This window comes from Dermacentor silvarum, chromosome 2, assembly GCF_013339745.2.
Source record: "Dermacentor silvarum isolate Dsil-2018 chromosome 2, BIME_Dsil_1.4, whole genome shotgun sequence".
Classification (NCBI taxonomy): domain Eukaryota; kingdom Metazoa; phylum Arthropoda; class Arachnida; order Ixodida; family Ixodidae; genus Dermacentor; species Dermacentor silvarum.
This window is the reverse complement of record NC_051155.1, coordinates 33,135,016-33,162,892: the sequence shown is the minus strand read 5'-3', so window position 1 is coordinate 33,162,892 and position 27,877 is coordinate 33,135,016. Positions and strand designations below refer to the sequence as shown.

General features: G+C 45.0%; 2 protein-coding genes across 2 annotated transcripts in view; one reads left to right on the top strand and one right to left on the bottom strand.

Annotated features, from left to right (window-relative positions):
* The window catches only part of LOC119441414 (uncharacterized), a 76,612-nt gene extending 54,180 nt beyond the window's left edge, over positions 1-22,432 (top strand). Inside the window, exons 2-3 of the mRNA XM_037706039.2 lie at positions 14,232-14,318; positions 19,739-22,432. Coding sequence (XP_037561967.1) covers positions 14,232-14,318; positions 19,739-21,373 — 1,722 coding nt within the window. The 3' untranslated portion in view covers positions 21,374-22,432. The remainder of the gene's footprint in view (positions 1-14,231; positions 14,319-19,738) is intronic.
* A 597-nt stretch (positions 22,433-23,029) lies between these two features.
* LOC125943394 (uncharacterized) overlaps positions 23,030-27,877 on the bottom strand; it is a 33,406-nt gene continuing 28,558 nt past the window's right edge. The window contains exon 5 of the mRNA XM_049662684.1: positions 23,030-23,865. Within this exon, the coding sequence (XP_049518641.1) occupies positions 23,629-23,865 (237 nt within the window). The 3' untranslated portion in view covers positions 23,030-23,628. The remainder of the gene's footprint in view (positions 23,866-27,877) is intronic.

Sequence of the window (27,877 nt, the reverse complement as noted above, 5' to 3'; positions counted from 1 at the left end):
ACCATTAAGATTTCATTTCATAAAAGGCTTTTAACACGTTCCTCAAAGCCTCTGATGCTACTCGACTGCAAAACAGACACCGGCAAACTGTTCCATTTCTTAATCATTCGCGGAAAAAAGAATAAGCGTACGCGTCCAGATATGATTTTGGAATTGAGAACATGCAATGATTGCTTGACCTAACGTTTCTAGACTGCCTGGAAGCTAGATAGGGTGTGGTTTCAATATTGAAGTGGCCTTTTGATAACAAAAAAAGAAATTTAAGTCTAGCCAACTTCCGCCGTTGAGCCAGTGGAGACAAATCAAGCAACCGAAGCATTTCAGAAACAGAGTCAATACCGGGAAAGAATGAAGCTTGCGGATTTTCTCTGTATCTTCTCAATGCGGTTTATTAATTCTGATTGAAACGGATCCCACATGACACTGGCATACTCTAACGTCGGTCTAACATAAGTTAAATATGCAAGCAGCTTGACGGATGTGATTGCTAGCTTTAATTTGCGGCGAAGGAACCATAACTTTTTTTTCTGCAGCTCCACAAATTCTGTCTACGTGTGGTTTCCAACTTAAATCTTTCGAGATTGTTAAACCTAGGTAACTGAAGCTTGTTTCAGCTTCAGTTAGAATTGTTGAACTCATCTCATAATTATACTCAATAACATGCTTTGTTCTGTTTGTAACTCTGAGCATGACTGATTTAGAATCGTTCATTTTCATTTTACATTTCGGGGCCCAGACTTCTACAGCTTTAAGGGCTTGACCAAGTGACGCCTCATCGTTTTGGTTATTCATTTCACGATATAATAAACAGTCATCTGCAAATAACCGGATGCTTATGTCCTTCCTTATGTGATGAGCAATATCATTGATGTAAACTCGAAAAAGAAGTGGTCCTAAAACGGATCCGTGTGGAACGCCTGAGGTTATCTTAAAATAGTTAGATTTGTCAGCATCTATTTCAACGTAATATTTCCGATCTGTAAGGTATGAGTGGATCCACATAACAACTTCATAATTTATATTCATGTCCATCAGTTTATTAATTAATTCATTATGTACGACCCGATCGAAAGCCTTCGACAAATCTAAAAATATAGCGTCGACCTGCTTTTTATTGTTCAAGGAAGCTGAAAAATCGTTAACCGTTTCTATCAACTATGTGACAGTCGAAAGATGCTGTCGAAATCCATGCTGGTTGGGAAAAAAAGCTTTCTTGTCTTCAAGGAAGGTGTATATTGACTTTGAAACTATGTGTTCAAGTAGTTTGCAGCATACACGTGTGAGTGAAATTGGCCGATAGTTTCCAATATTTTGCCTTTCACCAGACTTGTGAACCGGAACTACTTTTGCTACTAGCCAGTCATCTGGGGCCCGCTTTTGTGTTAGCGTGGCATTATGATCTCTAGATAGTAGGCTACCCATTCCGCATATCTGCGCAGAAAGGCATTTGGTATGCCGTCTGGGCCAACAGATTTCTTATCGTTAATTTTAGGCAAAAGAGCTACAATGCCTTCATGCGACACTTGAATATTAGGCATTACTGATGTGTACGGGTATTCTAGTGTGAACGGTGAAAAACCGTCTGCAGAAATGTTAGTAAAAACAGATTGAAAAAAAATCATTAAAACATATTGCCATACGCGAGCTGCCTGACACAAGTTCACCATTAACGATAATGTCACTTGGACCTGAGTTATTATGCGACAAATGGCGCCAAAAACGGTGCGGATCGTGCGGTCAACATAGGGTTAACCTCATAGCTGTTTTTTCATCCTGTATTGTGAACATTCGCAGAACGGTACAAGTATCCGAAATTAATTTTAGGATATCTTTGCCGTTAAAATTGGTTCGATATGGAAAGGTATATAAACATGCGCAGTAGAGTCCATACTAAAGAAATTCATTGCCATCGGATGTACAAATGCAATCACCCAGCGCGATATATTGCTATGCTTATTTTTTACAATCTCCTCAAGATAGCACAATGGAGCATTTGCGAGAAAACAACAAAACGTGACTCCTTCACGAAAAAAAAAGGCAGACTCGACAGTCATTGACATCATTTAATACGAAACATTACTAGTGCCTCAGTGGGGTGGTTTGCACGCGGGAAATGAATAAGGATGTTGTATTCCGCCCGTCGACGCATATAAAGCCATTCCTTTTTCATTTACACAGCAATACAATTACAGTTAAAACGTGGCTTCCTGAAAAGTGCATAATTGTGCAACGAACTGTCTCCTGTGCAAAAAGCCAGAAACTATCGAGTTCTTTCTTTTCATTGAGAGTTGGGACCCGATATTTCTTTGTGATGTTCTCCGAAAAACGCTGAAATAGAAGAGGGAGAGAAACGAAGAAGGAAAGGCGGTGAGGTTAACGCATCATGTGCCCGGTTGGCTACCCTACACTTCGGGAGGGGAAAGGGGAAGAATAGATAAGAAAAAATAGAAGGAAAATAATAGGGGGTCAGTCATAGTAAACGCATTCCCAAAGGAACGTCCGTTCTAACAAGCGTTCGTACAGTCCAGTCGCCTTCAACAAGTGCAGAACCCATTTTGGGGCCTTATGCAAAGGCCATGGTCCCAGAATATTTTCCTCCGAGAGCGCTCTATAATCCAGTCGGCTGACTCTAGCTTGTAGAGCACATCGTTGAGCGTCGAAGGATGGGCAGTGGCACAAAAGGTGTTCTATTGTCTCGTCACACCCACACAAATTGCACGCTGCACTGTTCGCCATTCCCAGGAATGAATAGGCATTTGTGAATGTTACACCCAACTACATGCAACACAATGAAGTAGATTTCAGACAGGAAAGTCCGGGTGGCAGGCGAAGTCGCAAGTTAGGGTCAGGAGAATACAAGCGTCATTTTGTGAAACCCGGTGAATCCACCGTAAAACCCGGTAAAATACGGTGAATCCCACCGTATAAGTGTGATGTGGCGAACAAGTAATTGAAGTTGCCTCCCAGCGTCCGTTCTCAAGAGGGATATGAGCAACCGCTCTCGAGTTTTGATTAGCCGAGCGCGCAGCTTCATCTGCGCTGTCATTGCCGACAATTTCGCAGTGCCATGGCAACCATTGAAATACAATTGTGTGCTTTCTCGACTGCGTGGTGATGAGCGTGCCTTATTTCGTACACTACTAGCAGCGCGTGTAACTCATGACGTAAGCAGACTCCAGGACTTGTAAATGTGCATTCGAATCGCAGAAATTCCGCCGACGATTCAGTCACTGCTGTAGCAAGTAATTGATTGCACCGTGCATAGCGGCACGTTCTGTTGCTGACGACGTTATGATGTGATAGAAATGAAACTGCCAGACAGACTTATCCCTCCCAGGTATACTCACCCGTGGAAAACGAAAATGGCATATCTTACAATATTATCATGCTTTTGGGCATCCATAGTTTCTGTACAACAGATATGGTGGTCAGACACGCTGACGTTAACACTCGATCGACAAGAGAGAATTTCGTCAAGAGTGTGTCACATTAGTGGTGTGTATCGATCACAAGCACAACTTGCTCTCCGAATTAGTGTACTTGATGAATTGACGCAACTTGAGACATTTTAAAGCAATATATCAAAGAAAGTAGGCAGACATGTTTTGAACACCTCTCTGCATCTGATTGTTGAATTAAAAAGTAAAAAAAAGAAAACGTCCGAGCCGGTATGGTTACAGTGTCGGGCTTCTGTGCTAGACGTCCTCTGTTCAAATACGGCTGTCGGAGATATATATATATGGAGCTTCAAAATGACCAAGTGCACACGCAGTAGCCCCAGTGGTACATAATTTTAGACTGCACTAACTCCGGGATTGGCCCAGGAACCTAGCGAGGTGTGATACACAAGCAAAAACTGACTTGAGTCGCTGAAAAATTCTTCGCGTTCAAAGAAAGTTTCCGAAATTTTCTACAGAAGAATAGAACATCTTGTTTATTTTTCATTTATACACGGCGTCACCATCTTGTACTCCTTGTTTCTCAACTTGAGGATTGGTCCCGACCTTTGATAGTATATGGGTTGACTTGTTCTTGCCCAAGTAATTCGTTATGCCCTCCCAGTAATTTGTACCTGTTACCGTTTCTTTTTTTTCTCGCTCTTCTAACATCACGTTAATTAGGCTTTGCTATATGCGATACCACCTTCAAGGTAATATAGCTCATTTGTATAGTCTGGTTGTCGTGGTGGAGCACTTTATTTAATGGGACAAATGTTCCCATGACGTTACTTTTCCCTCTGCTCGTTTTGTTTAATATCAACTCAAGAACAGATAGCGCTTCAACTTTGCTATCCACAGCATTAGATAACGTTGTGCTGCCAAAGCGGGAGGAGCAATATAAGCGAACGACAGTTTGGCGCGTTCTGGAAGGACCCGCCCGGCGCAGGAATAGCCCCACTTGGATGCGGTTTCCGTGCCGCCACATCATCTCGCGTGACCCACTTCACCACACTTTGCGCTTGGCGCGGCACTCGGAGCCGAACCGGGGATACCACAGCGTGGTTTCACACTCCTCTCATGACTGAGGCTCACGGCACAGGTGTGACTCATGGCCAGAGTCGCTCTCGCTTCCACCACACGCTTCCTTTGCGTCCTTCCCGGGCTTTGTTTTCCTCCCTCGACCGAGGCGGCGTCCGCGCAGTTTGTGGCCCGCGCAAGACGAAAAGGGGGGGGGCTGTCCGCACGTGAGCGCGCACAATTAAGCCTCCCGACGAAGGCGGCCGGACCACGCCGGGAGGGCCGACGGCGGCCGCAATCACGACCAAAGTGCGGCCGCTTCCTCACTTCGGAACAGCGCCCTCGCCTCGAGTCGCTCTTTCCGGTGCTGGAGCGACGCGCGGAAACGCCGCGAGGACAAACAAATATGCGGGCGGGCAGGCAATTGCGTCCTGCCATGTAGGAAATTGGCTTTTCCCAATTGCGTGGACACAGACGGGTGACTTTGTCGCCAGATTAACTGTGATTGTGACGTCTTTCTGAAGCACCGAAAGTTACCCGACGCCTTGCCTGTGTCTCTGCCCCTCTGTCTGCGTTTTCTTCTGCGCTGCTTGCAACTTTCCCAATCATGGATGAATTCATTTCTTCAAGCTCGCCCGTATTAACTGCAAACAAAACGTTGGTTGGCAGGAACATGGAGGCTTGAAGTAATCAAGAGTGGTCGAACAAGATACGCCGCAGGTACCAATGTTTCGCCAAGTCTCCTTGTCGAAGCGTTGGTTCCAGTTACATTCTGTAGTAGGCCACTGTGAATCATTACACGTGCAACTCATTATAATCAGCTGTATACAGATTACGTAAAAAAGTGCACTATGTTCTAAAGCATGTAGCACAAGCATGAACATAAGTGATTTGCAGCCAAAATATCTTTTTAACCGCGCTGATTTATAATGTGTCGCGATTTCATACACTTATATCATACCTTCTTACTATCTTTCTCTTCCCGTGCTGGTAAAAATAGGGTCCTAATATTTTTAAGATATGGCCAACATGACGCGCGAATGGCATGGCAGACACGACCGAGATAAGTACTAGGCGACCACTCTTAAGTCTCATTCTGTCTACGCGCGCGTCTGCATGCAGAGGAGTGGGAAGCAAAAAAGCAATTAATAAATAAATGAATTATCCAAAGCACAAATTACCTCTTGTGTTATGCGGCAAAGCCGCAATAGGTAAACGTCTTTCTTTTTTTTCTTTTTTTTTCTTTCACGTAGTTTATCATGCCAGTCGCTTTATCTTGGGTGCAACAGGTTACTGTAGCAACTGACGGCCAATATTAATAATACAAGCAGCAGGTTATGTATTTTCATAATGCTGCTGTATTTATCTCATGCTTTTAGCGTTATTTCCACATTTAAGCGAGCTGTGTGGCGAGCAGTAGAGCGAGATTGGCATATTCTCGAACGTTCTATCTATTTGAAGTTTCTTTTTTTCCATCTGATTAAATCTCACTTTAATTCCTCTTTGGACTACTATTTTCACAACTACAGCGCCCGTGATGCCTACCGTGATGCACACACCCATTAAACAGAAGGGGGCAAAAGCGGAAGATGGGGTTGAAGATGAGGCTGGGTTGCAAAAAATGACGGTTCTTTGGTGGTTTCAGCCGTCATATATTGCCATCGTATTGGTAGGCCTGAGCTTCGAGGAAAGAGACAGAAAACATTTATTTTGTGTAACAATATGTCCGCATAATTCTTATAATTGTTCTTAATACCGCCGGTCATCATCAATGTGTCGGTGGTGAAGTTCGTTGCCTGGGCCATTGAATGTAGGGGACTTGAGCGTTGGTGGTTGTTCCGGAAGGCTAATAAATAGTTTTAAAAGACAGATCTCATTTTATCTGCGTTTAAAACACGGCAGCTCAAATGGTACCATCGCGTCACTTATGCTTATTAGGAGTAAAGAGAGCAATCTTCTTTGATGCATGCTGGAGATATTTTCCCGGTCGTACGTACGCCTATCGCACAGCTCCAGAAAGCCTGACACGCGTGGAAACATGTTTACCATAGTAGACACGCCCACAACTGACGTGAGCCAATGCTGTAAAAGGTGACTAGCTTGTATCGTGAAAACCTGCGTCCCGGAAGTAGGCACTAACGTTGAGCACGAAGCACTACCGCCGCTGCTACATTGACGAAGTACATGTTGCAGCCCAAAGGAGACGGCGCCTGCATTTTAAACAGTTCAAAGGAACGCTCTTGAGGCTTCAAGTCGTACGCACCCGCACAAAACTTAGCTAACGTCATTGCACAGAGCGTACGTATTACACTGTAAGGATTGCGAAAATCGCACTTTCAATAAGGAGTGTAGTTCGCATAAACGACTTTATTTAGAATACAAGCTAACCGCGTACTGGCAAGTCCTTGCAAAGTCATTTGGAAAGTGTAAATGACGATTCTCAAACCGCCCGTAGCTGAGCGGTGAGGTCGGAGCTCTTGAGCTCCGACCGTTGCATCTTCTTCCGCTCTTCTTCCGTGGTGAGATTATCATGGTCCCGTAACGAGGGACACCGCCAGAGCGTGTGTTCTAAAGTGCAGAAGGGATCGCGGCAATCCGGACAATCGGGCTCGAACGAGTCCGCGTATCTGCTGACCCTGGCTAGACTGGGATAGGAAAAACATGCATGAACGAAAAAAACAACAAATGTGCTCTTCGCGGGAGTTTTGCCTTGACTCGAGCATATGCTCTGGGATCTCGGCCCGTCCTGAACGAGTTCATGCACTTCGTGATGTCGACCATTCTCCGCCTCACCTTTAATTCGGTCAGCTTAATTTGGATGTAAATCGAGACTTTTCGAGCACGTCATATTACGCCGTGGGTCTCCAGCGTAAGGCTTCCGTCAATGGCGCTTCTTAAATATTTGCAACTAAGAGAAAAGCTCATCGATAACCAGCTTGTGTCAGGCATGCTCGGCACCGTCCATCAAGGCTAACTGTCACCACTTGTGTGGCCGTGTTAGCGTGTCCAGCCGGTGTACCGCCACCGGCCACGAAATCAGCAGTTGCAATCCCCCCGCCTTGTGAATGTCTAAGAAACTTCCTTTTCGTTCTCTTCCCATCGAGCATCGATGGTGATTGACCCAACAGAAAATAAATTACCTGTTTCACAGAGCACTTACGGAAAATGCAAAAATGCCCGTTTACTTACAGTTAATCAAGATTATTCCTGATTCCTTGACTACGCCATGCTGCATAATCATATCGTGTTTTTGGCGCGTGAAACCCCAAACATTAATGATAGAGGACAGATGAGTGTGGCTATATTTCTTCGGCCGTTTGCACGTTTCCGTTGTTGCGTGTGCGGACCTCCTTAACTAAAAGTAAGGAGCTCGTCTGGGCATGAGCTCGTCTGGAAACACCACGTGCCTCGTCATCACGCCACCGTACCTGGCGTTCGTGCACCAGCACGTGCGCCTGCCGACTTCCGCTCATCCGAAGTGTCGACGGACCCTTTCGTATACGCCGGCGGCGGCTGCTGGCGAGAGACAACTAGCGGCCTCAGCCCCGAGGCATACTTTTCGCTTGTAGGAAATGACGGTGTCTAGGAGGACCCAGCGAGCGAGGACGGTAATGATGCAACGGTGATTCCAGACCGGAAGCATCCAAGCGGCCAGTGTCCTTAAGCCTGCACGTGCGCACAACTCGTTCCGTGGCAACAGGTGCTTGCTTTATATTATGTCTTCACTTCCTGCAACCGCAAGATGCTTGTTCTGGTGTGTCCTTCGTTGCCGTTGCAGCAATGAGTGACCAGTTGCATAATAATATATTTTGGTTGTTCGGTCTCGTTATCAACGCCTGACGCGACGTGAGTCACCGCCGAACACAAAGGAAGCCGGAAGTTCCAGGAATTCTAAGTGCACACAAAGGTGCTCAGTAACCTGCGATTTATGTGTTGGAATTACCCACTCTACAAGAACTACAGTTATCGAGGCACAAAGTATTTCGCTGCAGTAACGTTGTATGTAGACAACGACTCTAATTTTTATTACTTAGGGCAAGGAGTCGTGTTGAATTTTTCGGTGCTCTGTTGAGTACCACATTAATTATTCCTATTATGCATTTCGTAATAATTCTTTTTTACTTACCACGATTGCTTTCGCAGGTTGAGTCATGAAAGGCTGGAAACGTTAAAGCCTGCAACAAGCCTTTAGTAAACTGTTGGGAATTTATAATTATAAAACATTGAAACCATGAACGCACTTCTACGTTGCAGCATTTTCGATGGCATGATTGTGCAGTCATGAACAATAATGGCATGATTGTTGTGTACCTTTGTGAACGTGCAAAACATTCAAGCTGTGTTTTGTTCTTTCGCTGTATGCAATAACGTGGAAAATGCTTCGATACCATGGCACCCCCAAACATTTGTGCTGATTAGTGATGCGGTTTAATGACATCACAAAGCAATCCATGGGTATTGACAGATGCCGTACTTAGAGCGGACGATCAATTTTTACACAAGTTGTTATTCGAAAGGGACGCTAAAGATGTACATTTTGCTTAAGCTGCATTAGTATATTACCCTGCCGCAATTGGAGACAAAAGCACCAGTCTAACAGTACAGCGGTCCAGCGTGTTTCAAATATCGAAGCAGTGGTAAAGTTTTTTTTTATTATTATTGACATTGCACATCGGCGTCAAGTAATCTCAACTCACTTTAACATGATGGATTACAGTAGATGCAGCAGACATTGCCAAAAATATTCCCTCGCTTTCCATACCGTTTCTTCCGTCCCTTGCCATTGCAGAGCCACGCCTTTTTTTTTTTTTTTTTTTTTTTTTTTTGTAAGGAATAATGAACTGCAGCGCCTCTATAAGGCAGTCTTTTTTCCTGGCGGAAAACCAAGTCACGATGGTAACACTGCTTTTCCGCTAAGGCGTTGGTCTTTTTTGCAAATGATGGCGAGATTTGAATACCTGGACTTTTTTTTGGGCGCATGCCAATGTGGCCATGGACACTTACCGTTGTGTCAGATCTCTGAAAATGGCAGCGCGACCCTGGTAGCAGCATTTTGTTGCGCACAGAAGGTACCCTTGTCATCAATGGCCCGCAAAAACGCATTTTAATGTGGTTCTTATAGTTCGCGAAAGATACGATATTGCCAGCAGCATACACCGGACGCTCGTACTTCAAAACGTGACAAAACAGCGTTTCGCAGCATGCGATGAGCTTTTCCCGCAGCGCTTTATGTCCAGCTTGCCTAAAAAACAAGCCAGAGCAACCTGAGCGCATGTCGAGCATCTGAAATCTCCGGAGGACAGACGTCCATGAGAAGCTGAGATTTACGGTGGTACGTAGTAAAGGGCAAAAAAAATTTTTTTAAGAACTGCTCGGTCACAGCCAGTCGCTAGAGCGGCATTGTGCGTTCTTCTGGCAGCCGCTCTCATGACATTAAATAGACACCTCAGCCTGACATCATGATGCTCCGTACTGCGACAGTAGTTGGAATGTAAGGGCTGGGCTTGCTCTGTCTGTCCATCTATCCATCACGACGAAGATTAGCAATCTACTCTTCTAGTCATCCACAGGTTCACCCTCGCCAAAGGAAAATAAAACGAACCTATCCGTGAAGAAAATTTCTCTACGATATTGATTCATCTTCCAGTTTATGTGTTTCCATTATTTTCAACATGAAACTATTTCGCCAATTTATTGTTTAACATATTTTGGAGATAGATATCTCGAAACTTCTACTAGCCTCAGTAATCCTGCTAAGTAGACCTGGATAAAGTATTACTGGACTTTAATCACGAACTTCGATATTGGCACCAAAATCAGAAATCAAGAACCTAATTAGCTAGCAGACTGTATTTATTTACAAGAATATTAATATTTCTTATGCGAAATACATGTGCCTCTTGAGTTTATGGTAACATTGCGAAGGAGTACATCGTAATGTGATAGGGAGGAATAAAATAGTTTATAAATAAAGAAAGTGGTATACACTGCAAGTGAAATATTGTGACTGCTATTATTTGATCATTTTTCGTCACATTTATTCTCATCCTCCTGAAAGCAGTTCCTATCAAATAGAACCTCAGCAAGCGCCTACACAAGTGGCACTGACTTTACAGCCCAACATATGTAAAGCTGTTTCCCCAGCGAGATAAGATTGTTGGATATGTCTCCGTTTTTCGTAAAAGATTAGTAACTAGCGCAACTTTTTTTGAACGCGCTTCCAGTGGCTGAACTTACTTGAAGTTAATGCAAGAATGCCTGTGTGCTTGCTTTGTAATGCACGTTAAAGCACCCCACGTGGTCTAAATTAATCCGGAGCCCTCCACTACGGCGTGCCTCATAATCAGAACTGGTTCTGGCACGTAAAACCGCACGAAGAAGAAGAACGGTGAATCCAGCGCAGTTACTCAGTGGCTGCCGCTGTCTGGCTTTGCCGGTTGTTTTCACGGCTGCGGCCGCCCCATTCCATTGGCGGGACAATGCAAAACCAATTGTGTACCGATATTTCGGTGCAAGTAAGATAACTGCAGGTGGTCAATATTTTTTTTTCTGTATTCCCCAACTACGGCGTCTAACATATGTTTTTTCAGGATGTTTACACGGAGTCCACCAAAGTTATTCTGCATGTCCTGCGTCATACGCTGGAACGTAATTGTCCTCGCATTGTAAGAGCTTACGAGTCATTATTGATTACCAATACGTATCAGTGTAACAAGAGGAATGAAAAAGACTGCATTGCCAAGCTCCTAAATACTCGCAAATGAGAGGTCGCTTGGACGTCCCTAATTGAATGGCTCGTTGGCGGCTTCCTCTCGACCCTTCGTGACACTCTGCGCGTTCCCACCGCTGGCTCTGTCTCTGCTGTCGGTCCCAGCTGCGACCGCAGCGTGCCCTTGCTGATCCCAGATGGGAGGCGCTCGCATGGAGGTCGCCCCTCGTGCAGTGTGATTGCGTAATGAGCCCGCTGCACCGGCGATCTGGGATGGGCGCACCCCTACACCAACGCCGCTGTCGTGCGGGTCGCTGTCCACTGCGTGCCCTAACACAATGCACAATGATCGGCGAGTGACCGATGCATCCAACCGAGAACTGTGCGCGGGCCTCGACCGGCCCGGTTCTCACCGCGCCCACCCAGCGAGAACACATGGAGCCTACCTGTGCGACTCAAATGGTGTCTAGAATGGCGTTGCTCTGGCGTCAACCAATTCAAAAAGACTTCTACAGCTTTTCATGCTGCAGCCAATCAGTCTTAAACACGATTTTGTCAGCATTGAGATGTAATACTATTGCGAGTTCGATTTGTCCATCTGTAGGTTCACTGGAACTGATATTACAGGAAATGAGGAACCTAACATCATCGTTTCATACTGACATGCACCTGGCGTGGCCCGCAGCTCCAGCTGAGTGCGTATGGGCTCCTGACGCTCTGTAAAAGGTTATTGCTCCCATTCCAGGCTCTGGTATCTGCGCTACGATGGGAGTGGACCGCAAAAGCTCTCGAGTATTGCATTTTGTTTTCAAGAAATCTGTCTAACACCTAAAATTTGACGCCTCAACCTAAACTTTAACAACAAGACCATCGGTTATCAAATGGTAGACCTGAGCCCTTTCTTGCACCCTCTTAAATTACGTGAGATAATTACCTTGTAGCAGCCCGTGACAACCTCTTGTCCTCTGAAAAGAAGAAGCGTCTTCATAGCACAATTATAAGAAAACAACAAATTATCAATCAATAGGTACGATTCACAAATCCCTTCTACAGCAAATCATGAATACGGCTTATTGCGCAAGGGGGAGGAGGTTAATGTACGTTCGTTTTCTTTCACGGTTCCACCACTCGGCTAGGTCGTTGTCAGAGTAAAACGACTCACCGGCGCCGTGAGAAAGACCTTTAAGATTGGTTAGATATTATTTCTGGCGTTTGCCTTGGGACCTCTTTAGGTAGCACGTACGCAATCCACAGAAAGTAGACTACATTACACGGGTTTATGCGCTACTGGTGACAGTCCTACAGAAAACAGGTTACCCTATGCCATGGCTTGATCATATACGCCGATGGTTTCGTATCCACCCAGAATATACTGTGTAGCCGCTATCATAGTGAAAGCGAAAAGTATTTTTTTTTTTCGCAGCGGACCTGGAGGCCTGCATAAGTCCGACAGCTAAATTGGCCACGCAAAGCAAGCAGGCAAATGATGAAGGCTGTGCTTCCTTACACTTTAACTTGGACAAAACCCGTGCTTGACATAACAAAAATCACGTCTTACATCAATCAGAAAGATTGTTCATATGCTTGCATACTAGAGAGCACGAGAACTGCGTGCACTCCGATTTGGGTGGGAGGCACCTGTGCACTGCGACTGCCGAATTGCGTAATTCGTGTGCACCTTGTGCGTGATGCTCTGTGTGACAAGTGCATGAGAATCAAAACAATAACAGATGATAGAAATTTGTATACAAAAATGGCGCGCGACTCAAGCCACTGAAGTTCATTGAAGATGTTATAAGCAAGCCTGTTCCATCCACTTCATTACGCTGATTAGTTTTGGGGGAAACCTGGAGGCGGCGCGCTCTATGTCAAAATTAATGCGATGCGTCACCTTTAACGTGTGGCGCATCATGCACAGGGAAGAGCGACCGAAGTGCAAGACTGCACTCGTTTCAAGCGAGCGCGTGCGGTCACTGCGGCGGAGAAAACACGCGCAGCCATTCTGCATCTCCTTTCCCCTCGCTCTGTCGCGACCCGCCAGGAAGCCAGCCAATTGGCTTTATCTTTCTCGACCAAATCCTGTCGACGAATTGAGGGGAAATGACTTCGTGGCGCATTACTGGCCATATACAGCCGTGGAACCAATAGCAGAGAAACATGCATCGTTGATGGCAGCATCACTCTAAGCATGGCTCTGGACTCTGTATCGTGACCGCGCTGCGGCAGGTGAAATTCTGTTCGTCCTCGATGCGGTCAGTACAATTTACGTTCGGCTGTCGTATAGGCAAGGATATAACCCACCGCGGTGTTCTAGTGGCTATGGCGTTCTGCTGCTGAGCACAAGGTTGTGGATTCGACTCCCGGCCGCATTTTCTCGGGGGAGATATGCAACGGCGATCGTGTACTTACATTGAACTCGACATTCTAAAAGGCAAGGTGGTCGGAATTAACGCTGAGCTCTCCATTATCGGGGTCACTCACAACCCGCTCTGCGGTTTCAGGACGTTAAGCCCGCCAATTCACTTTCATTTTCAGGCTAAAATAGCAGCAACACGGGAAACGCAACACGGCCCATTCTCTTAAAGCAGTGTGGCCAGGAACAGTGATGTCCATCAGAGCGAAGAGTTAAACGGCATTATTTCACGAGTTATGTAGAGCAGTCACGCAATAACACACACGCACACTTCTCGCATTCGTGTTTATACATATATATATATATATATATATATATATATATATGCGTGTGTGTGTGTGTGAATAATTATCGAAAATTTGGTTTCGCTAAATGACAAATGCGAAACACCCGTTTACTTAGGTTTACGTGCACGTTACAGAACACCGGGTGGCTTTCAAACATTTACTTGCAGGTCAGCGCTCGTATCGTCTCTCCTTGTACTTGTAACCCTCTTTTCGTGCTCCAGTATACCGTAATACATCTATAAACATGTACACTGGGGAGAACTTTCATTCATAAGATCTTGGAAGCTCGTGTCATTTTGACGGTGAATTTGCCAGCTTCTTTTCTCGAGTATATGTCGAATAATCATATTCGGCCCTTTGTGCAGCTGCAGCGGCTTCTTCTGCTGTTCGTCTTCTTGGTGCGGACGGTTGCGGAAGAGTCGGCCAACAGCATCTTACATCGGCAGCAAGACGTAAGTGGTGCACACGTGTTTTGGATAAATGTCATTCATTTTTACTTTCTCTTGCCGCAAAACAAACAATAAAGTCGTAAAGGAGTTTAGTATATATCCTGGTTGCACTTAGACAAAGTCCTAGTGACGACGTATTTTTCATGGCACACTACATAGTGATTCTATTTAAGTTGTTTGTTCACTGCGTCAGGTTCTGTTCACACACCATGGGAAATTGTGTAATTTAGTGCGCAGAAATATACGCACCATGGAGAGCTTGGCTAATTGGCAATAATCCATGCTTGAAAAAAAAAACAGCTCGAGAACAAAGCTAGGACGAAAGGAGAGAAAGCGTGGACAGCACTGTCTATCAAGCGAAAGTTTTATTACACGGAAGCGAGCAGATTAAACAGCGCAGAACGCGTGCAGAAAAGAGAGAACCACTTCATGGACACAAAGGAGCGACAGGCGTCTAGCTTTAAACATTGACTCGATACCTCGAGGTGACATCAGTGTAACAGCTAAAGAAAAAAACACGAAAAGGAAACAATCTCGCATTTTAAGGCAAAACACGCGCGGAATTATTGACAATTTTTGCATCTTCAAAGCAAGTAATTTCCCTTTCTGGTAATCTTTGGCCACGCAAGATCCACCACCTTGTCCATTGTGATATATGCGTCAACCTGCACGATGCAGAGTTGCAAGCTTTTACTTAACTTTCTTTCATTCTTTATGCCTTCCGCCAAGTCCTTCCGAATAAAAAAAAAACCTCCCGTTCCAACCGCCAGTCATGCAGAAATATTTTTGTCGTTTCCTAAACTTAGGTTAACAGCCACACTCTAAACAATGTGCCACGAGGTGGGTTGGCATTGATTTCTTCAAACTATTATGATGTTCGCCTAACAGCTAGTTCTCAATACCACCATTCGAACGAAACAGCAAAATTATGCACAATACCCTATGACAGCTTATAAACTTGTATCCCAGAATAATCTAATACTTTGCCTGCTGGCTTTCTGCTTTGCCTTTTAGGCGTTTCTGGGTAATATAACGGATGATTTCGAAAATTTTTGTTGACAAAAATATTACTTGAACTCTGTACCCAGACGCACAATTCATGACGCCCTATGAACGAATAGAACAGCAGCTATGCAGTTATTACGTGCCATAGTTGCTCAGTGGCTATGGTGTTGGGCTGCTGAGCACGAGGTCGCGGGATCGAATCCCGCCCACAGCGGCCAAATTTCAATGGGGGCGAAATGCGGAAACACCCGTATACTTAGGTTTATGTGCACGTTAAAGAACCCTAGGTGGTTGAAATTACTCCGGAGTCCCCACTACGGCGTGCCTCATAATCAGAGCGTGCTATTGGCACGTAAAACCCCATAATTGAATAAATTATTTAATGTATTTATTATTGAACATACGGGGTATTTTTCGCCTATACCAAACGCGTCAGTGAACAAATGAAGTCATATTTCGCTTTGCAAGGCGATAGACATACACCAGCGGTGTTTCTAAGCATCGAAACATCCATATGTAAGAGATGACTTCTCATGCTACAATACGCTCTCCATCTTATTCCTAGCGAAACGTACGAATATCATGTAAATACATGAAATGCGTTTACATTCCGCGCAAGTATGATAGACAATGTGATGGGAGTACACGTACAAGAATGTTTATTCACTGGCAGTACATTACGCCTTTTGACAACACAGTTGTCAGCTTTTATTGAACTCAGTTCCATACCAATGGTGCAATTTTTACCCTGCTTTACCATGGTGTAAGTGTTTATCTTATTTTCTACTATACAAGCAACAACAATCTACCGCAGTGGTACCCTAGATGCATCGGTATTATTTACATAAAGCGCTACGCAATTTAGCTACTGTATATGAATATTCATTCGGTGTACACCATTCGTAGTATTGTGCATATTTGCAGCGCAAAGAGGAAGAATTGTGCGCATATATATTCAAGTGTTCTGTACATTCAAATGTGGTGTACAATCTGTCATTCTCATTAGGTTAAGCTGACATTTTCCCCGGGCATCACTACTGACATGAAAGATTATTTGGGGCTTGACACATGCGCACGGAAAAAATATGTCTAACAGTCATCCATCGCTTGCGTTGCATAAAAAAAGAGAACACCTTTTTCTGACAGATTAACAAGATTAACATTTTACTTCGTATGACCACGTGTTCATGTATATACATATATATATATATATATATATATATATATATATATATATATATATATAATTAACGCTAAGTTTAGAGCCGGCATTTGGGTTCACCATGTCTTTTTTCTTGTATGGTACTTTTTATGACATCACCAATGAAAGTAGTGAAATCTTAATACGGATTAGGAAATGGCCTTGTTTATTTCATCACGGACATTTTGCTCTTATCTCTTGGAAAATTCTTTTATCGAATTTAGTTTTCCACGGTTGTCACCGACATTGCCGAGTTACCGGAAGTCACCGACATTGCCGAGTTACCGGAAGATAAATAAGATGGTGCATAATTTCGAAGGTTGAACAGGCATTTACGTTCTACATTTCTTTCATGAAAAAAATTTTGCACTTGACGCCTACAAAATGCGGAGCATTCATGGTTTGTAGAAAACGGAAATATGATTAATGCAACTGTTCGTGTAGTGAACTGCTATGTAAAGATTATAAGGTGCGTTGTTGATATATTTATAATAAGTAAGACAAGAATGTTTCTTATGGCAAGATAAATAAAACCCAGGGGCACATACCCAGTCGTCCCATTAGCAGATAATTTTAGACTGCGCTATCACCGGGATCGCCCACCGACACGGCAAGATAATTCGTCCACCCACCCGCCCACCTATAAATGCGAGAAAAAGCAGCGGCACTCGGAGACGAATGCATTAAAAATTATGATTTGGTCTTATTGCAATGGATGCTGTGGAACATGGCCGAAAATAGTTAATTTAAGCAAAACAAAAATTGCGAAGCTGTTCAGAACAATGAGAAGTTATGCAGTCTTCAAAAAATTCTTCTAGATTATTATGAAATCAGCAGAGAAAGAAAGAAGAATACGGGAAACTACATGTTGTATATTGAACTACATAATTGAAATGGTTAATTATTTAACGGATTATTCACTTCGTCAGTTGGCTTCTTATGGTATTTAAAAAACTGAACTCCCCTTTTGTCTTATAGGGAATCTGGATAGTTGTTTCACATGCACGGAAGTTATCAATTCCTCTACAAAAACATATTTTCAGGCTATACACCACTTATTTTGCTCAGCCTGTTATTTTCAATGAAAACTTACATAATTGACGGGATGTAAAACTTTTGCCTAATTGGATACCATCACTAATATTTTACTTTGTTCATCTGCATTGCGTTCCTCTGCATCTGTAAAACCTGAAAGTTCGTTTTTCTATACAGGGTAATTATTTCTAAGTTTCCCGGAATTTTTTAATGCACCTGTGGCATATTGCATAATTATTGTCCTTGAGCTGCATTATTCGAAGAGGGGGATATTACTGGCACGAGAAATCCGAACACATATTCAACTAATGAACAAAAATGAGTAATTAACTTCTTACCTAATTACTTTAGGGCACATATTCCAATTTATTAATTGTAGCCGATGAGATTGCAGCATCTACCCTAAACAAACTTCTAGGCTCACACTAGTTTCGAGATATTATTGCTCGAAGTGTGGACGAAATACATGGGCGTTCCAGTTACATTTGTGCTTAAATACATAAAAGAGCGTTTTGTTAAAAAAAAGCAAGCTCATCAACAGCGCATCTTTACGGTATGTTTGATGGCCCACATCTCCTAACTGGTGTCATTCTAGAAATCCATTCAAAGTGGATACGCCTGACAAACTGACCGGCTACAATTCGTTAATTGCAATATGTGCTATAAAGTAATTAACAACTTATTTACAGAATTTTTGTTAATTAGTCAAATATGTGTTTCTAAGTGGATGAAAAAATAATTTAACAATTTTGTTATGGATTTGGCTTAGCATATGAAGAAATCACTTTTTGAAACATAGATATAGAAGGTGAACTTATAACAAGCTCATTATTAAAATTATTTCAAAAAGCAACCTTAAGCGTTCCTGCTTTTCTGTTAATAAATAACGACAACGTAAAAAATTAGAATTGGCCCCAATAGTAAAGTACCAAAATGTTCACATTGCCACGATGCATGAAGTGCAGTAACCTGGAAAATAGGGCATCTAGGCCACTTTAATTAAAAGATATCGACAAGATATGGGGTAGTCCATGTATTTTCTTCAACTTCACATTATTTTTTGTGATCTCTTCATCCCGAATATAACCTGACAACATAGAAAGAGCTGCATTTCAGGTCTTATTTGTGGAGAGTGATTTAGCCCAATTAGGCAAACTTCTCACACGCCGCAATTCTAGTAATTATTCTTTTAGTCACACAATTTAAATAAAACAATTCAGCCCTCTTGAAGACAATGCAGAGAGTTAGCAGAAATGTTCTGAATAATTTCTGTGCACTTTGTACTCGGCTAGCAACAAATAAACGAAAATTATAATTTTTGAACTCCTATTTTCACGAAATTCGCAAAATACACGATTGTACGCAGCCGACTTCGTAAATTTCTCTTTTTGGAGTTGAAACAGCTTTCAGCAAAATAAGTTTGAATACGGTACATTAGGTACGAAATTGGCATTATCTGAATGTTGTCAGTAATAAAAACGTTGACCTGTCATGCCTGTTTTGTCATATTTGAAAACGACATTTGATAGCACGTAATAAGTGTATTTGCTACTTCATTTGAACTCGGCTCATCGCATCTTTAGGAAATCATGCACTGTAAATGCTATGTATTTGCTTTAGTAATTACTCTTCCTTCATCGTGGAACGTCTACTTAAAATGTACTCTCTAATTTTGTGAAATCTTGTCGAGAGATTGCGCAATAACCACACAGCACGAAAGAACACGCAAATGCAGACGTAGCGCTTTGTGTATGTATGTGGATTTTCTTCTGATTGGAGTGGATGTTGCGTATTCGTTGTAGATGTTGCTCTATCTGTCGACAACTATACTATAACAACTTGCACAATCTTCATCCTCAGCAACATCATAGAAGCTCAGCTATTTCGTGCATAAACATTCCACCGTCAGGATATTTTGCTGGATGTTACTGGTTAGAAAAACGGTGGAATGTGCGTGCACCGTAAAGTGTAATATCACTATTTGATAAGTAAGTCACGGCGAATCTGTTATGTTTATACATGGGAACTAACTAGTCACCGATTTTTTTCAAAATATGCGTAATCGACTAGAACTGTTTTATACGTTCTGAAGGAAAGAGAAAGATGTGTTCACGACTTACGCTGTTTTTCAACCGTAATATTATTTTGTCTGGTTTTCGTTATGTCTCTGCGTCATGTGCAGGATCACGGGAACTACGAGTTTGGATTCAATATCGAGGGCCTAGCGTGGGACCAATTTCAGCAAGAATCCGGTGACGCACTCGGCCGCAAGACGGGTGCCTATGGTTTCCGCGACACAGACGGTCGCCTCAGGCTCGTCGAATACGTGGCCGACGAGCTTGGATTCCGGGTAAAGGTTCAGACCAACGAGCCCGGAACTAAAGACACCGCAATGCCGTCTGCTGTAATAGACGCAAACACACCTGCCTCCAGCGTCGCGCCCGATGCCCCTGCATCGACGTCGTCATCGACGCCTTCGGAGAGCACCCGCGAACCGATCGTGTCTCCGCCGCCAGCACGACTACTACGACGGCTCTCTCCCTTGCCTCCTATGCTGCCGCGCAGCTTGGCTGCCGCCATGGTAAGCAAGGTTCCCTCCGCCAGTGAGCGAGATGCGAAATTCGCGAAAACCTCGGACCATCAGGTGGATGCACAGGAACCACAGCGAGAACAAACGTCATCGTCTCTCAGGCTTCCGCCCTCCAAGAGCCTATCGGAGAAGTTCGAGACTCCGCTGTTGCCCACAGGAGCGGTGAAGATGGACGCCCACCCTGCGCTCCGTCATTACAGCCCTAATATATTCCAGCTCGGACGGCCCGTCTACCTAGGGCACGCTGCGCCCTCCCCATACTATCAAAACCATCCTCCTCCTAACCAATACCATCACTCGTCCGCTGGTCCCTCGGCTGCTGGCGTGCCGTACGCACCGCCGCCTCAGCCGAGAGACAACCGTGCCAAGGGTGCAGCGCTTGTTCCGAAAGAAGTGAACGGCAGAATAGTGCCTCAGGTGGCCCTAATCAGAGCCGACGGCACCCTGTCCACTGACGAACCGTATCCAGCCGGCGGTTATCCTCAGCGACCGCAGCAGGCACCTCGGCCGCACCCTAACGTGTACCATCGGGCAGCGCTGCCGCTTCCTGGGCCGCAACTATTCTCGAGCCATCAGAACACCCCAAACGTCGGAAACATATTTCCCATCAACACAGTGCACCCAGGGAGTCTAGGCTTCCCTGCAGGGCAATTCCCATTTTATGGCCCCGGAGGTTACTACGGTCAGAGTGGCCCGTCGGTACTGACACCCCAGCAGCAGCAACAGCAACAGCTGCCACCTTCTGTTCCCGGCTACCAGCCGCTTCCTCAGGGGCTCACCGTCAACTACTTCCTAGCCAACTCACTTCCGCTCACCGGTCGACCAGTGCAAGCAGCGCCGCCGGTACAACCACAGCCACGACCCAATCAACAATCACATCTTCCACAGCTCCAGCGGCCCCGCGTCATCGATCCAGCGTACCTCTCACAACGGGTAGATCCGGTATCTTTGCATGCGGCACCACTAACGCCACCTCAGTCACAATCCGTGGTGCCGTCATTGCCTGATGGACCTCAAGTCTTGTACGGCCAGAGACTGTACCCGCAAGCTCGCCAGAGCTTCGACTTTCAGGAAGCCATTCCTTACCGTGCCTCTCGTGCCGCACCTGGCATTCAAGAAGAGTACGTGCCGTCGCCTGCGCTTCCTTTGCAGGACGACTACGCACGTCGGCTGCCCCCTTCATACGCTTCACAGCAGCGACAACATGAAGCAGTGCCAGCGGCTTGAGTGAAAGCGTTCCTGGCGACACCGACATTGTACAGACTGGCGCGGCACCAATGCCGTTCTCGTACGAGACCACTACCAGGCTAGAAGTGGTTCCTATTTGGAGGTCGTTGCCTAAAACGCCACGCATTGTGCAATCACCATTTTGGTTACGTTTAAGTAGTAAACAACTAAACAGGCGTGCAACGTTACGCGCAAGTCACCGGACAGTGCATGTCACGTATCCGTGTACAGAGATGTGGCGTGTATTCCTCCATTGCAATGACTGCTATAGGGGAGCGTCCTGGGCCTAAAGAGCCTCAGGCCAGTATGAGGAAACTATTTATAGATTTATTGTTTTTCGTAATCACTGTGTCTGTCCCATAAATGCACATAACGTTTAATTCATGAACAAGAGCACCGCCCTCACGCATGCTTTGCTTTACAGACTTTACTTAAAGCACGTGGATGAAACAGCTGTACCTGGAGGAACATTGTCAGCAAACTCGCGCTTATCAGAACAGTTTTAAATCACATTCAGCAGACATCAAAGCTTTAAATCTAGTACGAAACATTCGGAGTCAGTGAAAGGTTCAATAAAACAAACGTCCGTCACTATTACAGCAATAAGGCTACGAGAGAGCATCTTTAAAAGCAGCGGCAAACATACTTCCTCTTCACGTGCTACCACAAGCTTCCAAAGATATACGTAACGGCTAGTCGTTTGCGGGTTACTTCTCAAGTGGGGAAGGTCGATCCATTGTGCAACGCCCTCGCCTGGGTCACCGCTGCCGCTGTTTGACTTTCAAATCGTGGAGGGACATGCTGAACGCCTGAGATTTAAATGAGGACCCGGTCTGTTAACCATGGGACGGGGCCTTCGGCTGGGCATTGTTTCAGGGTTGAGCTCCCCGCTGCCAGCACGTCATAAATGCAGCAAAGTTTTTTCACGTCAAGGCTGCGAACTCTCGGTGGCGCAATACCAGAAACAAACGGCGCGGTCAGTTCTCAGTTAGTGTACATTGTGTGCATGACTATGTTGTGATGTTGTAAATAAAGAAAATAAAACGCTTACTTTCTTGTGATTCTGTCTTCCTGCATTAAATGTGACCGGCTTAGCGCAGTGACCCGCTCAGCCAGTTGGATGGCGGCCTCAAAGGCTAAATATGAAGCGATGGTTTGTATCTTCAAGACAAATTCATCGCTGAAATATTCTTACGCAATGTGTTGTAAAAGCTTCCATCTACTCTAAGAAGTTTACAAAAAACATAGAGCCAACATATTATAATAATTTTACTTCCATCAAGAATAATTTCAATAATGAAAAAGCGCCGCTCGAGAACGTATTGTCCCTGCCTACACGATACGTTCACTATTCCCATCTCGACTACGGTCAAGGGTCTCCGGGACCAGATTAACAGGCCACGTCACCACACACAAATGCGTCTCACAATTTACAAATGGTTGTTGACGAGTTGTGGTGCTGTCTGCGTCTAATTACCAAACTCTAATCAAGTAGCCAATACAGGAAATCATCGTCAATATGTACTCCTTTTAGATAACCAAATGACAACCTTTTCCTTTCTTTACTTTTTTAATTTTTTTTTAATTTCGCAGAGCGCGCAGAGACACTGTTGCGTACGCTGTAACATAGCTGTTGTTGTAAGTGGTCATTATCGCAATTAAGTCCTCATCAGGAACACTTAATGAAGTTGCCCCGCATGTTGAATGTTTACGAATAATTCACTTGGTTACCCACAACGATCTATAAAAACTTATGGCCTCTATATTTCATTCACAGTGCTTGCCAATTAAGCAAAATTTAATTGTGGGAGCTGTTATGCGTTGCCGTAACACCTCTATCAACGCAGCAAATTGAAGACCTCTGTGCATTACTGCGAGTGAACTCAAGTCGTTTCGACGACAAGTTGTCCGCGTTAGGACAAACGTGGTAGCATGCGTAAATACTGAAGCTCACATTTCGTGCATTGCTGTTGATTGAACAGGGCAATTTCCAGGAGTCGAAGCCCGCAGCCCTAGTGACACTAGTATAAAGCGACGCCGTCGCAGCGGATATTCCGTCAACAAAACGAGTATTTCTACTGCAGAAAAAGCAGGTATGTCCGAAGCCGCTTGTGTAGATGGCGCAACATTGAGAACTGGTCAGCTTGTTGACGCATAATTTTTCACGAGTGTGTACACAACATATTTCGAGCGAATTGTATAAGTCGTTTCCGGTGAGCGAACATGCGAGGGCGCACACACATGCACTGCGCACGTCACATGGGTGCCTCGTAATGAGGGCCGTGCGGCGGTAATTCCGCTCGTCCCGTTGTCTCGCTGGATTCCCCTGTTCGCAGTTCCTGCAGCTCGCGGTGATTGTCGGCGTAGGCGCCACTCGGCCGCTCTGCAGCTCGTTCCCGCCGCACGTGAGGTGGATCTGTCGACCCAGCGCCCAGCGCCGAGGCACCGAGAGGTAACGCAACGCTTCTCCGGGGTCCTGGTCTTAGCACGTTCTGAAATCCAAAGACACACACACTGTACAGTCGACACTTCGCGACGGACCGAAAAATATTTCCACTCGCCATTTATCATTTTGAACGCAGGAAATAGTCCCAGAATTCCCAATAGTTCAAGTTCCTTGAGCGAAATAAGAGAATTGCTCATAATTTTTTAAAAGAGATAACATTCATACTCATCAATTACTCATCAATTAGTTTTCTATTGGAGCAGAATATCGAACGCAGACTAGTGGGTCTGAAGTAATCACTGTGATACTATAATCAAGAGAGTCGGAGAGCAGGCACTGTAGTAAACGTCATTCTTGGCTGTGCTTGCGGGCACTAAATCCGATATTTCAGGCATAGAATGCCATATTTAAATTCTAAAGTGCATAACCACCTTAAAATAATTGACTGAACGTTTATAATACAAAGAACACTAAATAATTTAAGGCAGGTTAACTTCGTGTATCTGGTCGCGAAGTTTAGCACAGCGGCCCTCCACATATACGAACCCCGACCTGCTCTATGCCGGGTGCTTTTATGTGTTTTTTTTTTCTTTCGTCGTACAGACTGGATGCCAGCGCTAACATCACGGCTCGTTACAAGTAGACGACAGCAAAAGTGCATGCGGCGCATTAGAGGTAACATAGTAGCGCTACGAGGCTCGCGCCTACAGACAGATGCGCTAGCACATGTGTGAAGGCGTTCTGCGCGCCAGTCAAGTCAGAAGTACAGTAGATCGTTTTGCGAACTTACACAGGAGTATCGGTGAAGCTGTGCAGATACCCCTGGCACAAACTGCTTCTCAAATAACATTAAAATCGAGGACCATAAAAATACTCTTGCTTCATATGATTTCTTGGGTGAGCTACATTATCTGTGTGGTCACTGCTTTAAATATCCTTTGAGATTGCGTGTGTGCCATAGATATAAATATAAAACAATGCCAAGGACTTCGGGTGTAAAGGCTTGTTTTTTTTAAGTATTTATTGTTCAAAAGTGCTCATCTCTGTGTCCAGTCTTGTAATTCGTTGTATTCTGGGACACCAATGCTATTTCTTGGCGATATTAAGGTACACTTGCGTTAGACAATAAAATATACTATGTGAACAGGAGAAAAAAATTCTTCATTACTGTATGCCTGCATTTTAACCTTGAATGTCGCGGCAGTTTTGTCCCGGAAACAAAATTTCACTGTCAATAGGGCGAGCTTCCACAGCAATCTTGCATTTCCTACCGCGTCCATGGGCGTTTAAGCAAGCGCCTGTTGCTTGATTAGAGTGGCGGAGGAGGATCGTCTGGGGATCAAGTTCTCGATCTCAGTGTGACGGAGCTCCGCTGTCCGCATTTTACAATGCCGTTCCGTTCGTGTGCCCATTCTGTCTTTGCACTCGTGTTACCGGGCCGCGACGTGAACGAGGCTCCTGTACGTCTCCTTACCTGTCTTTTTTTTTTTCTTTAGTCGTTAATGATTCGCGAGAACCTCAGTTCTGCCAGTTAAATTGCTAAGCTGGCGAAGCGTTGTGCTGGTTAAGTCAGAAAGCTAGCCTACTTGCTTACTCTAATTGTGTGAGATATTCCGCGCTAAAGGCGCCACACTGCATACAGTGGCTCTTGTGTGATGTTCGCACACATTTTCTCGCCTACCAAAGAGAATGGCTCCAAAGTTCAGCGTACCATTTCGTTTGCATCGCACGAGCGTTTTCATTGCACGCCCTACAAGGCACTACAAAATTTAGGGCTATTTTATTTCTGAACAAAACTAGGGGCGCTATAACGTAAAATTATTCCAAACTGTTTTGATTTCATACCCCTGACGTCAAATTTACGTAACCACCGACGCAAGCATCGGGCGGTGACCTGCAGCGTTGTCTGAACAACCCAATCAAACACTCTCCTCGTTAATAGGAGGTTACCTTTGTTCGCTTTCAAAACCAATAACATTGTCTACACTCAGCGGTTTTTCTTATCTAATTGGCTGACAAGTGGCGAGGAGCACGCTCCATTGGAGAGGGTTTCGATGGGGCCGAGCCAGCACAGTGAAAAAAGATAACCGCATGAAGAGGGTGGTGCCGGCTTCTCCGATTGGTCCGCTTCGCCTTACTTACCTTGCGGTGGCTGGTCGAAAATCGCGGCGGCGTGGAACGGAAGGATAAGAATGCAGTTAAAACGGATCCTCAACAAGGAAGAGTTGGCAGAGCGATGTCGTGTGCATGCAGAAAGGGCTCGATAACGTTTTACTGCCACGCACAAAGGTTTATCATGCGCAAATAATTACATGCTAACCGGCAGGTGCGAGTAGCAATTGCCGGAGCGATCGGCGGGCAGCCATCTTTGATTCCTTTCGGAACTGGGCAGTCTGTGGCTATTCAGAAAAATGTTCAGTTTTGTTCGGCATACTAATGCATTTTTTTCGCGTACACGTCACTTTGACGTGGTGAGTTTTCGCGGTTTTGTGACGTCGCGTGACAGACAGGCGAAGTGGGCGTAGCCAGAATACATTGGACCAATAGCAGAGAGCTAATGGTGAAAAGACATCGAATCAGGAATGATTATTTTTCTTTTCTGTGGTTTAATCATGCATAATCAGTTTGTACACGTTATATCAGATGAGGAGCTATCGCGGTTTTCGTGACGTCGCGTGACAGACAGGCGAAGTTGGGAGCGGCCCGAAAATGTTTTGACCAATCGTGGAGCCTGATTGCAGAAATTGGAATCAAAACAGTTTGGAATCATTTTACGTTATAGCGCCCTAGCTTACCGATGAAGCGGAGGCTGGTGAGCGCTGCACGAACAACGAAGGAAATCACGACAGAGCGCGTAAGTATGACGTGGTTGGCGATAATCGCCGTCTCCGTGACTAGATGGGTCACAGCGTGTTTTGCTTGTTTCGAAGGCGTAGCCTAGATGTTTGCCAACCGGACACGTCCTTGGTTAACCTCCCTAAATTTCCCTCTTCATTTCTTCCCTATCTTTGGCGGCAGAAGGGAGGGGAAGGGCACGCAAGGGTGGCGGGGACAGTGAGAGAAGGGTGGGAGGGGCTGGGCGGGTTGCATACTAACCGAGAACATACGGAGGGGGAAGGAGTGGGAATAGGCACGTGCCCAATGTGCCCTCTCCCCCCCCGGCTGCACCACTGCCTTGGCCTGATGCTTCCCCTAGATGCGTCATTGAAAAGTTCGATTCATGGCGCGTTGTTGTGAAACAATGGTAAAACAGGCGCTTTACTGAGCGGCTTAGACAGCTGAAATCGAAACTGCACATGTTAAGTTTCCCTAGCTCCCATACAATCATGGCCGATCGACAAGGGTACGTTTAGATGTTTAAAAGCGTTCGAAGGCGCACGTGTCTTCGTGAACGTGATTGAGCAGTTCAGTGGTCTCCAGACGCGAGCTGCGGCGAGACGAGCACAACCGAGAGGATGTTCATGCCTTCCATGTTGCGTTTGCAATATCACTGAGACGTGTAGAACGTGGGACGTGTGCCTTTATGTCATTGCTTACTTCGCACCATTCTATCTATTGAAATTAAACGCTTTGACGCATTCGTGCATTTATGTACGTCAACACACATTTCAATTGTTCAAATGAGCGAACTACACGAAGGGAGAGCGCGTGTTGCATAAAGCCACTCCAAACCAATAAAGTGACAATGGCGAGCCCCCTGTGTGTTGTCATAGACAAGGCCTTCTTTCCGTGACATCGATAACCGATCTCAAGAGGACAACTGAAATAATACCCGTACTTTGCTGTAGAGGTCAGATAAAGCGTAGTGAAAATCTACAGCACCATTTACTTCCGGTGTGAGGGGCAAGTGGGTTAGAAACGGCGATCCGAATCGCCTAAAACGGGCAGTCCGGCTACCCCCATGTCGGATGCGATGACTTATACCGGTGTGACACGTACACTTCCGATCGTGATCTGGGCCGATTCGGATCGAATTATTATCGTATGCTGATCGTCAGTAATTCTCAGAACTGCATAATGTCTTGTCTACAAATTCAGATTTGCAACGTACGTAGGGT